The sequence below is a fragment of the Rhincodon typus genome, chromosome 19 (assembly GCF_021869965.1).
Source record: "Rhincodon typus isolate 14 chromosome 19, sRhiTyp1.1, whole genome shotgun sequence".
NCBI classification, from domain to species: Eukaryota; Metazoa; Chordata; class Chondrichthyes; order Orectolobiformes; family Rhincodontidae; genus Rhincodon; species Rhincodon typus.
Window position 1 is genome coordinate 4400921 of NC_063350.1, and position 12485 is coordinate 4413405.

Below are 12485 nucleotides of genomic sequence, written 5' to 3' on the forward strand. Positions count from 1 at the left end.
TGAGTCACTGTCCAGTTTACCTGTACTGGGTCACTGTCCAGTTTACCTGTTCTGAGTCACTGTCCAGTTTACCTGTACTGGGTCACTGTCCAGTTTAACTGTTCTGAGGTACTGTCCAGTTTACCTGTTCTGAGTTATTCCCTGGTTTACCAAGATTAATTACAGTCATGTTTACCTGGACTGATTCAGAGTTCGCTTTACATGTGTTTGTTTACACAGGTTGACTTAGTCAGGGTTGTTTAGCTCAGTTGACTGGATGGCTGGTTTACAACATAGAGTAACATCTGTGTGTGGGTTCAATTCCCACACTAGCTGGTGTTACTGCAGAAAAGTCTCCTTCTCAATCTCTCCCTTTGTCTGAGGTGCTCTGACCCTCAGGCTGAAGTACCACCCATCATCTCCATCTAACAGAAGAGTGAGCTGATGGCACCTTCACACAGACTTATTGCTGCTTTTAACAGTATTGCATCACACTGAGTTCATCTGTACAGATTGACTGCCAGTTTTGTCTGTACTGGCCCAATGTTATGTTTGCCTGTATTGATTCACTACTGGGATTACCTGTAGCTACCATACAGCCTTTGCTTTAATGGTTTAATTGTTTAATATTTTCATTTCAAAGGGACCTTTGGGAGACTCTGGAATGATGGGAGTGCGTGGACCAAGAGGAGTTGATGTAAGTGAATATAAAGACAAAGTCTTAAGGTTAAGAGTGGCTTGGTGTTTGTCCCATGTGTCTGCAATTATGATCAGTAGCCCATTTCTCAAAGGTTCATTACCCAATTGATCTTGAACGTATTCACAAAGCTGCATTTCCTGTTCTAGAGGTGGTTTAAAAATCAGAACCAAGACCTTGGAGCCTCTGTAACTGAGTATCCATCTCCTGTAATGCTCCAGGTTTCCCAAGATTCCTCTCAGGGATAGAACTGGATCTCTTGCTGCTGTGGATGAGCCCAGTGCATCAGAGTGTAGAAGTGCCAATAGCTCTTAGCCTCCTGCCACTGTATCAGGGGCACATCCCAAATGCTGGAACTGGATGAGGTACTGGGCTTCCCATCCCACTGGAGCATCACAAACACAGAATACCACCAATGCTAGAAATCTGAAATTCAAACAGAAAGGGCTGCAACTCAAGCAGCATCTGTGGCTAAAGCAACGGAGTTAATACTTCAGGGCGATGGACTTTTTGTCAAAATATATTCAAGGCTGAGATAAACAGATTTTTAACCAGAAAGGAAATCACAAGGTTATGGGGAAAAGACAAGAAAATAGAGTTGAGGGTTATCAGATCAGCCATGATCTCAGTGAATGGCAGAGCAGACTCAAAGGGCTGAATGGCCTACTTCTGCTCCTATCTCTTTAGTTTAATAGAAAAAATTAGAGAGATGGAGCAGATTTTAAACAAATACAGTGGCAGAGAAAGTAAGGAGGGGTGCACAGAACAAAAGGGAAGATCTGGGATAGGGTGCAGTGCGGGGAAGATTAAATGAATAAAGGCACGATGTTGTAAGGCCAAAAGAGATGGGACTGCAACAGGTAAAGACACCAAAGATAGATCTAAAGGGGGTGTGATTGGCAACAACAGAATCAAGTACAACCAATCACTATAAATCTGTGTGTATCTCTGTGTCTGTGTTCTCACATGTCTGTGTCAATGTCTGTCAGTGACTAAGTGGGCATGTGTCTCTGTCTGTGTGTCTGTGTGAAATAACTCCACAAGACACTGGTATCCCATCACCAAGTCACCCTTTATTTACACATGGAGAGTCCTTGACACTGATCCAGCTTCCTCAGAGCCAGCTCTCAGAGTGAACAGTATCCCTGACACTCCTGTTCTTATCTCTCAGCCAGAGTTCCCTGATTGGACCAAGTAACAGCCCAATCAGGGAACTCATTCTATGAGGTCCACCTAGCCGACCTCATTACAGCCACTACATCCCTCCCCCTCTGAGTCCGAGGGCATAGGCCGGTTCTATTTTTTGTAGCTTCTCCTGAGGCATTTTAACACTGGGTCAGTTTCCTCTAACTCTGCCTCTGATACAGGCGGCATTAACACACAGTAGCTCACATCTTGCAGCCAGAGTGTCTCGGGAAGAAATTCATTCTCTTCCTCAGGCGGCAAAGGCATCGAGGCGGAGACATCCATCATGTCTGTCTCAGATTCCGAGGGATCTTCACGAAGAGGGAGAACCCATGGGTTCTGGAACAGTTGGAAAGGCAGTCAAGGAGCCAGGCACATTTTGCTCTCACGCTGTTTGAGAGTTTGCAGCTTTCATATGGTCCACTTTCTTCTTCAGGACCATCGCACCTACCCAAACTTTATATGTAATGTGACCTGATCTTGCATCAACCATGCCCCTTACCCACGCAGGGCCATTCCCATTGTTCCTGCACCAAACTTAGTCTTCTGAAGTAAACTGTGTCTCTTGCTGAGTGGAGTGTTGTGTTTGGCATTGGCATTCCTGATGCCGTTTCACCCTCCTCCCCAGGTGCACAGAGATCAGATGTAACCTAATGGAACATCTTCTCCCCATTATCAACTTTGCTGGAGCTATCCCTGTAGTTGCATGAGGGGTGGTCCTAGAATCAAATAGGAACCGGGACAGTTTGGAATCGAGTGAAACTGTACGCTGTTTCTTTAAGCCTGCTTTCAAAGTTTGTAGTGCTCTTTCTGCCAGACATTGGATGTTGGATGCCATGGAGCTGGCCTTATTTGTTGAATACCATTCAAGTTTAGGAAATACTGGTAAACAATGGCCCATTATCTGTGGCCAACACTTCCGGGAGTCTGTGTACTACAAAGATGCATGTAGATTTTCTATCATCGTCTCTGTGTTTGATGAATGAGCTCTATGCATATCCAGCCATTTTGAGTGGGTGTCCACATGACTAAGATCATTGAGCCCGTGAAAGGGTCTGCATAGTTGATGAGCAGATTTAGAATCCCTACAGTGGAAACAGGCATTTGGCCTAACAAGGCCACACCAACCCTCCAAACAGCATTCCACCCAGACCTATCGTCCCACCCTATCTTGTAACCCTGCATTTCCCATAGCCAATGCACCTAACCTATACATCCCTGAACACTATGGGTAATTTATCATGGCCAATCCACCTAATTTGCACATCTTTAGACTGTGGGAAGAAACCAGTAGAATATGCAAACTCCACAAATACAGTTGCCTAAGGGTGGGATTAAACCCAGACAGCAGTGCAATCATTGAGCCACCATATAACCAAGTACAGGGTTTACTCAGCCATTCCCACGAATGTGGGGGAATTGCTGGTGGTAATTTCTTTCCTTGTTGGCACTCTGGGCACTGCCCCACCACTGTGTCTATGTCTGCATCAATCCTGGCCACCAGACATAGCTTCTCACCAACATTGTCATTTTGGAAACCCCCTGGCTGACCCTGGTGGCACTCAGCCAGTATCTGGCAGTGACCTTTGCTCAGGAAAATCCCCCTTACCCCCCATAATAATATACCACCCTCTGCTGTGATCTGGTCTCTCTGGGCCCAAAAAGGTTCCAGTTCTGGTTGTGATGGCCCTTTGGTTTCCCCCATCACCACCAGCTGTTTCAGTTTGGCCAGGACCAGATCTTTCTGTGTCCAGAATCTGATATTGTCAGCTGTGACTGGAAGGGTTTCCTGAAAATTTAAAACCATTATGGACTCTTCCAGTGTTAGTATCGCAGGTGCCAGCGAGACAGTGTTCCAACTTGTAATTATATGCACTTAGTATTAGAGCTCACTGCTGAATTCATCCTGAAGCTATGGGCAGCACTGCCTTACCCTCTTTAAATAGACCCAGCAGGGGTTTGTCGTCCGTTGTTATTACAAATTTACATTCATGAAGGTATTGGTGAAATTTTCTGACTCCAAATATGACCACCAAACCTTACTTCTCTATCTGGGCATATTTTGGCTCTGCATTAGCCAAAGTCCTGAATGCATTCGCTATTGGGCGTTCCTCTCCATTGGGCCACCTATGAGCTAAAACTATTCCGATGCTGTATAGTGAGGTATTGCACGTCAATACCTGACCTCGCTTGGGATCATACATTGCCAACACCTTAGAGGGCGATAACTGTTTCTTCACTTCCCTGAAAGCTATTTCCAAAGCTGACCCTTTAAGAGTTGATGCAAAGATGCCAGGATGGAGGCCAGATCATGTGTGAACTTTCTGTAATAATTCACCAGGCCAGGAAAAGGCCTAAACTCTGGTACAGACATGGGAGCCGAGGCACCTTTGATCGCCCTCACTTTACCCTCCAACAGGTGTGACCCAATCTTGTTGACTCTATAGCCCAGGTAGGTCACTTGGGGTGCCTGGAACACACATTTTTCGCCTCTAAGGTGTATGCTCACCTTAGAGAAATGTCTAAGGACTATGTCAAAGGTGGCTATGCCTGCTTTGATAACGCCCAGACCTTCCTGAAAATTTTCCAGGTATTTAATTAGGACTTCACTCAGGCAGCCATTTGCTAATCAAAAAAATATTGAGACAATCTAGGTGAATCTTTCTCAACCAATTTCACCCCACCAAGCTTGGGCCTGAACCTTTTACTACAATCAGTGGTAACTGAACCAGCTACTTCTCATAAGAGACCGGAACTAAAGCTGTACCCTTCATCTGTAAAGGTTCCCCAGTAAAGGTTTTCAGTCTCGCCGAGATCTGATGCAAACTTAAGGGTTGGAGTCCAGAGTAAATTGTGTTAAAGACTGGTTCTGTAATCACTGAAGTGGCCACGCCAGTATCGACCTCTGTTAGAACTGGGTGACCATTAACCAGACGTTATTTTGATTGGTTCTGATTTGGATGATGCTAAGCAATTTACCTGTTCCAAACCAGATGTAGGTGGATTTTCCAGGGTGTGCACTGTCCTGGATGCCGGGCCATGAGTTCTCTTACTCAATTTAAGTCTAGTTGGATTCTTTTGCTATCTTGAGTCCACATACCAGCAGCAACTACAATGGCTTGCCAGCCCAGATCCTCAAGGAAATGTTAAACTTTTGGCCAAAGCCTGGCTGTTTTGGGGTTTTGATGTGGGCTGACCTCAAGTCGCTCTGTTCAGGATATATCCTGAGTGTGACTATGTAATTACCCTCACTCAAGTGGCGCTCTCTAAGCTCAGTCGGCCTGGCGAGGGTATCCACTTGCATCGGAATACCCTGTAACTCATATTCTCTACCTGCCGCATTTTCTAATGATAAAGCCAGTTGTAGCGCCTGTTTGAAGCCCAGCTGAGCTTCAGCTAGCAGGCATTTTTGCATGGTTACATCATTAATCCCATATTCCAAACAGTCCCTCGGCATCTCATTAAAGGTTAAATCAAAATCACATGGCTCTGTCAGTTGTCTTAACCTAGTCAAATATCCTGATATGGATTCCCCTGGTTCTTGAATTGCTGATTTAAATTGATAGTATCTCAGAGTTAGAGAAGGCTTGGGGTCACAATATTCCTGAACTAAATCTGCCAATCTTGAAACGTTTTAGTATCTGGTACCTCAGGGAAAGTTACACCCCTAATAACCAAAAAAGCTGTGAATGCACAAGCTGTCTTGTTGATGTTCATCTGCCCCAGTATCATTTTCCCGGAAAAAGTAACACATTATTTCCACATACTGGGCACAGTCTTCGATGGCAGGATCGAATGACCCAAGCTTCTTAAATAGCAGCATGATGCCAGAAATGTTTATCCCAACTCAAAGGTGACTGTTGTGGGCAAATTTCTTCAGGAGCATGCTTTTCTCTCGTCACCACTGTTACCAAGTCACCCTTTATTTACATGGGGAGAGTCCTTGACACTGATCCAGCTCCCATAGAGCCAGCTCTCAGAGTGAACAGAAACCCTGACACTCCTGTTTATATCTGTCAGCCAGGGCTCCCTGATTGGACCACATTAGCAGCCCCAGTCAGGAAACTCATATTCTATAAGGTCCACCTAGCTGACCTCGTTACAATCACTACAGTTCGTGTTTGTGTTTCCGTGTGTGTGCATGTATTTCTGTGTGTGTGTGTGTGTGTATGTGTATGTACATGTGTGTGTGTGAGTGCATGCGTGTGTGTGTGTGTGTGTGTGTGTGTGTGTGTGTGTCTGTGAGAGTGTGTATGTGTATGTGAATGTGTGTGTGTGTGAATGTGTGTCTGTGTGAATGTGTGTGTGTGTCTGTAAGAGTGTCTGTGTGTCTGTGTGAATGTGTGTGTGTGTGTCTGTGAGAGTGTCTGTGTGTGTGTGAATGTGTGTGTCTATGTGTGTGTGAGCGTGTGTGTGTGAGTGTGTTTGCGTGTGTGAATATGTGCGTGTGTGTGTGTGTGTGTGAGTGAGTGTGTTTGCGTGTGTGAATGTGTGCGTGTGTGTGTGTGTGTGAGTGTGTTTGCGTGTGTGAATGTGTGTGTGTGTGTGTGCGCGCGTGCGTGTTGTAAGTGCTTTAGAATGCATGTACAAATTCTTTATTCATTCACAGGATATGGACATTTCTGGAAGCCTCAGCATTTATTCCCCATCCCTAATTATCCTTCAAATCCGACTGATTGGTCATTAAATGTAAACCACATTGCTGTGGTTCTAGAGTTATATGAAGGGGAGGTTCGGAAACAAGGTGGACTTTTACAGTAACCCGGATGTCTTGATGATTGGTTTAAATTTCCTAGTTGCCATGTTGGAATTTGCCTTCATTCTCCAGATTATTAACCAGGTATTCCTGCTCTGCTATCATGACATTGCACTGTCCTGACGTTTCACAGTCAAGTAAACACTTTCAAACTGCAGTCACTGTTGAAAATGAGAAACATGGTAGAGAGATTTTAATAAAAGATGGTCCTGAGGTTGGAGCCATTTCACAACAGACTGGGGGAGTCAGCGTGGACCTACCAATAATCAACATGACCATGTCACCGTATTTACTGTCCTGGCACCAGGTCTGACTGAAATTAAATCATTTTCTGTGTTTGATGAAGAATGCCTTTATCTCCTCTCCTACTCCTTCACCTTTTCTCTACCTCTCTCTCTCTCTGTCACTTTCTTTCTTGTCCTCAAGCTCTTGTCTTTACACCATATCCCTTTGTTTTCTCCAATCATCACTGTCTCTTCTCTTCATTTCATTCTCCATACCTTCTTCACATTCTTCTCCCATTTCATGTTTTCTCTCTCTGCCTCACTCCTCCTTCTGACAAAGCATTCCCTCAAACCATTCTGCTCTCCTCACTTATTTTTCCTCTGCTGCTGCTTTCATTCTCACTCCCAGGGATTTTTTTTGCCCCCGTTCTCTTTTCCCCTTTCTCACACAATCTCAACCGCTCCCCACCCTCCATCCCAGTCTTATCCCATTTCACTCTCCTTCCATTTATCCCTTTCTCAGTCTCTTCCCTACTTGCAATATTCAGCTTTACTTCGTAGAATCCCTACAGAGAACAGGCCCTTCAGTCCAACAAGTCCACACCAATCTCCAGACCCACCCCCTACTCTACACATCCCAGAACACTATGGGCAATTTAGCATGGCCAATCCACCTAGCCTGCACATCTTTGGACTGTGGGAGGAAACTGGAGCACCCGGAGGAAACCCACACAGACGCAGGGAGAATGTGCAAACTCCACACAGACAGTCACCCGAGGGTGGAATCAAACCTGGGTCCCTGGCGCTGTGAGGTAGCAGTGCTAACCACTGTGCCACCACTTCTTCCCTTCCTTTCCGTTTCTCTTCTCTACCTCACCCACATACTGTCATCTCCAAATTGTCTTTCTCTTCATCCTGAATGATCCTCCTGTCTTTCCTTCCCCATGCCCCTCTTGTCCTTTCTCCCTAACTCTTTCCCCCAACACCTTTAGCTTCTAAACTTTTTACATCCTCTTTCTCATTTCCACTTTCTCTGTCATAAATTACAAGAGGGAAGGAGACCATTTGTTCTATCAGTCCCTTACCAACCCTTTAAATGTTGTATCCAGTTGGTTTAAATTCACAAAACTCTGCAACTTTTTCTGTTGCAAGTATTCAACAAATGTTCCTTTAATAATTACAATTGAATCTGCTTAAATTAAAAGCAGCCAGTTCTAAATACAAATCTCCCTTTCCATCTTGTCTCAAATCTCTCTCTATTTCCTCCAAGCCCTGGTTAATGGGATAGAGCCAAGGGTTGCCATGTCAGTTTATGCTATTATAGTGAAAGAAACTGCCATCCACGCCTGAAATGCATTTGACTGCTTTTTGCAGCAAAGTTTTTCATTAATGCAGGATGTTAGAATAGCTAGCTCCTCTGTTTGGCTCCCTCTCTCACTCGTGTTCTCAAAGGCTCATTGTACACCTTGTGTACACAAGACTCAGCAATTCCCTGGAATATCCAGGGACTGACATTTGGACAGCTCCAGTGCGGGGTGTTTTTTTTTGCTGGAATACAAGAGTCGCAGTGAGAACTGACTGACACAGACCTCCATTCAGAACCTGGCATTCTGCTGAAATGGACTGGTGACCTCATGGAAGGTGAAGCAGCAGGAAATTCCTTGCAGAATCAGCAGCAAACCCAGAGGCAGTTCCTGAAAGCTCTGAGAGGCCCATCCTGAAGAACAAGAACCTTTTGCCTTCATATGGCACATTCCATCCAGTACAATATCGCTCCCCCCAACCCCTGCAACCTGCAGGGCAGAATCAAACAAAATTCAACATCAAGCCATGTAAAGTCATAAAGGAACAGGGGACCAGAGACTTGGTCAAAGAGATAGGCTTCAAGGAGCATCATGAAGGAAGTGATGGTGAGAGTTCAGGGCCACAGCACTTGAAGGTAGAGTGGCCCGTAATGGAAGGCTCAAAACCAATGAAGCATCAAAGGTCAGAACTGGTGGAAATTTGAGTGCTCAGGGTTTGGTGAAGCTGAAGGAGATGAACATATCTGGCTCTTTAGGCACCATACACAGTCACTCTGCTAGGAGTATAGGCTACAGGTTTAGTTACACCAGTAGAAGCTTCCCAAATGGACCCAGTCCCTCACATCCAATGATGCGTTCCCCTTTTCCCTTCATATTTTTTTTTTTAAAGTCATTCACAGGATTTGGGCATCACTGACTAGGCCAGCATTTATTCTCCATCCCTGATTGCCCAGAGGGTCAATCACATTGCTGTCGGTCTGGAGTCACATGTAAATTAGACCAGGTAAAGGTGGCAGTTTCTTTTCATTAGTGAACCAGGTGGGTTTTTTCAATAATTGACAACAGTTTTGTGGTCATCATTAGATTCTTAATTCCAGATTTTTATTGAATCCAAATTTCCCATGGTGGGATTCGAACTCAGGTTCCCAGAGTGTCTCTGGATTAATAGTCTAGCAATAATTCCATGAGATCCTCATCTCCCCTAGATTCACGATCACGTGATTATAACTGGAAGGGGAAGGGGATTCTGAAATAAATAGGGAGAGAGGGGGAGGCGGATAGAAGATGGATAAAGGAGCAGATAGGTGGAGAGGAGACGGACAGGTCAGAGAGGCGGAGATGGAGCCAGTAAAGGTGAGTGTAGGTGGGGAGTTAGGGAGGGAATAGGTCAGTCCAGGGAGGATGGACAGGACAAGGAGGTGGGATGAGGCTGGTAGGTAGGAGGTGGGGGTGGGGCTTGAGGTGGGAGGAGGTGATAGGTGGGAGGAAGGACAGGTTAGGGAGGTGGTTACGAGCTGTGCTGGCTTTGGGATGTGGTTGAGGGAGGGGAGATTTTGAAGCTTGTGAAGTCCACATTGATACCATTGGGCTGCAGGGTTCCCAAGCGAAATATGAGGTGCTGTTCCTGCAACCTTCGGGTGGCATCGTTGTGGCACTCCAGGAGGCCCAGGATGGACATGTCGTCTGAGGAGTGGAAGGGGGAGTTGAAATGGTTCGCGACTGGGAGGTGCAGTTGTTTGTTGCGAACCGAGCATAGGTGTTCTGCAAAGCGAAGCCACAAAGATTAAAACCCTTTTGTATTTGGGTCTATAGCTCCTCCACTACAGGATTACCAATGCATTACCTAAGTGTACCTTTGTCTGTATTTACACATGTACCTGGGAACTTATATAAGAATGAAATAACGTGTATTTAAATAGCACCTTGCATAACCATAAGACATCCCAAAGGCCTTCACACCATAAGGGTAAGCAATAGCCTAGTGGTACCATCGCTGGACTGTTAATCCAGAGACCCAGTTAATGTAAAAGGGTTCAAATCCTACCACAGCAGAAGGTGGAATTGAAATTTGGTAACCAATAAATATCTGGAATTAAGAATCTAATGATGACCATGAATCCATTGTCAGGAAAACCCATCTGGTTCATTAATATCATTCAGGGATGGAAACTGCCATTCTGGCCTACATGTGTCTCCACACCCAAAGCAATGTGGCTGACTCTTAAGTGCTCTCTGGGTAATTAAGGATGGGCAATAAATGCTGTGATCACCTAGCCAGTGATGCCCACATCCCAGGAATGAATAAAGAAAAATAAAAATGCCCAGTTAGGTACTTTTCAAATGTGCTCAGTGCTGTAACATAAGATACACTGCAGCCAAATTGCACCCAGCAAGCTCCACAAACAGGAGTTTTTGTTTGCCGGTGTTGATTGAGGATATATTCCTGTTGGGACACCTGTAAGTGTTTGTGTCTGTTTATCTGTGAGTGTGTGTGTGTGTGTGTGAGAGAGAGAGAGTGTGTGTGTGTGTGAGTGTGTGTGTGAGAGAGAGAGAGAGTGAGTGTGTGTGAGTATGTGTGAGAGAGAGAGAGTGTGAGTGTGTATGTGTGGGTGAGAGAGAGTGAGTGTGTGTGAGTGTGTATGTGTGTGTGAGAGAGAGTGAGTGTGTGTGTGTGTGTGTGTGCCTGTGCTAGTAGCTGTGTGTATTTCTGTAATGTACTTGTGTGTATAATGTGTGTGTATTCCTGTATCTCTCCTTCTCTGCCTATTGATGCTGTTGCCTGATTTCTGTCTCTTTTTACTCTGATTTGTACAGGGGGAAATGGGACCCGTTGGGGAACGTGGAATCCGGGGTCGTAGAGGTTTCCAGGTAAGCAGCAATCTTCCTGGCCAGCCTCTGGATGGCTATGAACTGTACTCACTGTGGTAATACACCCAGCAAGATTCCACAAATAGCAGTTAATGTTTTCAATGAACTTAGTAGAAGGTAAGTATTAGCCCTATGGGAAACTGTCCTGCTTTACTTTGAGATAATATCTGTGGGATCTTTTACACCTATCTGACAGCACAGCGCTGGGAGTTTGGTTTTACCTTCGTGTGTAAAAGGCAGCGACTCTGAAAGTGCAGTGCCCCTGCAGGTCAATACTGGGACTGTTTGGCTGGTTCCTGTACCAAGGACCTGACTCCCTTCCTTCAATAACTGGGACTTCCTCCTGTAGTGGGACACGAACCAGTGACCTTGTGACTCAGGTGAGAGAGTTGGCATGAGGCCAGGCTAACATTCTGTTTGGGAAGTGAGAGAGCAGTGTCCCTCGAATAGTATGGCATAGCTTGGGTCCCAGGCTCTGATGGCTGTATTGTACGAGGATAAATCTTTCTCTTCCAGCTCCTATGTTCCCTCCCTATCATAAATCCCTGTAGACAGGAGCCAGGACAGAAAACAGGGGCCGCATGAGCTGCTCTTGGTCACCCATTGCTCCCAGCTGGCCCAGCAAAGACCCAGGACCCTGATGTACCCCCCTTTCCATTCCTGGCTTTACCTACAGGTATCCAACGGGTCTGTCTCTCAATGGATCTGTCTTTATACTGGAGCCTTGACTGAGCACATACGATGATCTAGAAAACTCCTTAAGTCTGACCATCGTTTTGTCTGACCCCCGCTGAAGCTGCCCCAGGAGGGAAGTACGAATGAAAGCAGGAACATTGATGAAATTTTTATCCTAAGCCTCCCCACCCTCACCCCCCTCACTGCCCCCTGTGTATCCCAGTCTCCTAGGCTCAGTGCAGATGGAGTTGTTCCTTCCTGTATCGCTCAGTCCGTTAAACTGGGAGTGATGCCCCTCCCAGGGTTAGGAGGACTGTTCTTTAGCCCCCCATCAGGATCTCAGCAGGGCTGTTTGAATGCTGCAGTCCTGAGCTGGAGAGGTGAGGTATTGACAAGGGATAGTGACGGCTTGTCACAGCTACAGCGGCGGTTCGATGAGGACAAGCCAAAGGGGTGGAGCCGGTGTCCGTGTCCCTGGAGCCTGTGGAGCTGCTCAATTGTATCATCGTCCTGGATCCCTCCTTCAGAGTAAGCAGGGTCAGGCTGCTGAAGGACAGTCTGCAGAAACAGTGAAGGATGTGCAACCTCCAAACGGAGCTGAGAGGCTCCTCAGGGACCTGCCTCAATTGCCCAGCATCGCATCATCAGGATCATGGGGAGAAACTGGACTCCAACAGCTGGGAAAGAGGCTGCCATCGAGAAGGGGACTGTCAATGCAGGTGGGAATGTAGGCCTCAGGCTGGAGAAGCAGATGGCTGCCCATCTCCATGGTAACCACAGTGGCTGACCCAAAGCGG

General features: G+C 46.0%; 1 protein-coding gene across 1 annotated transcript in view; it reads left to right on the forward strand.

Moving 5' to 3' along the window:
- The window catches only part of LOC109923866 (collagen alpha-3(IX) chain-like), a 44810-nt gene extending 33052 nt beyond the window's left edge, over positions 1 to 11758 (forward strand). The window contains exons 14-16 of the mRNA XM_048608516.1: positions 623 to 676; positions 10960 to 11013; positions 11690 to 11758. Of these exons, the coding sequence (XP_048464473.1) occupies positions 623 to 676; positions 10960 to 11013; positions 11690 to 11758 (177 nt within the window). The remainder of the gene's footprint in view (positions 1 to 622; positions 677 to 10959; positions 11014 to 11689) is intronic.
- The last annotated feature ends 727 nt before the right edge of the window (positions 11759 to 12485 follow it).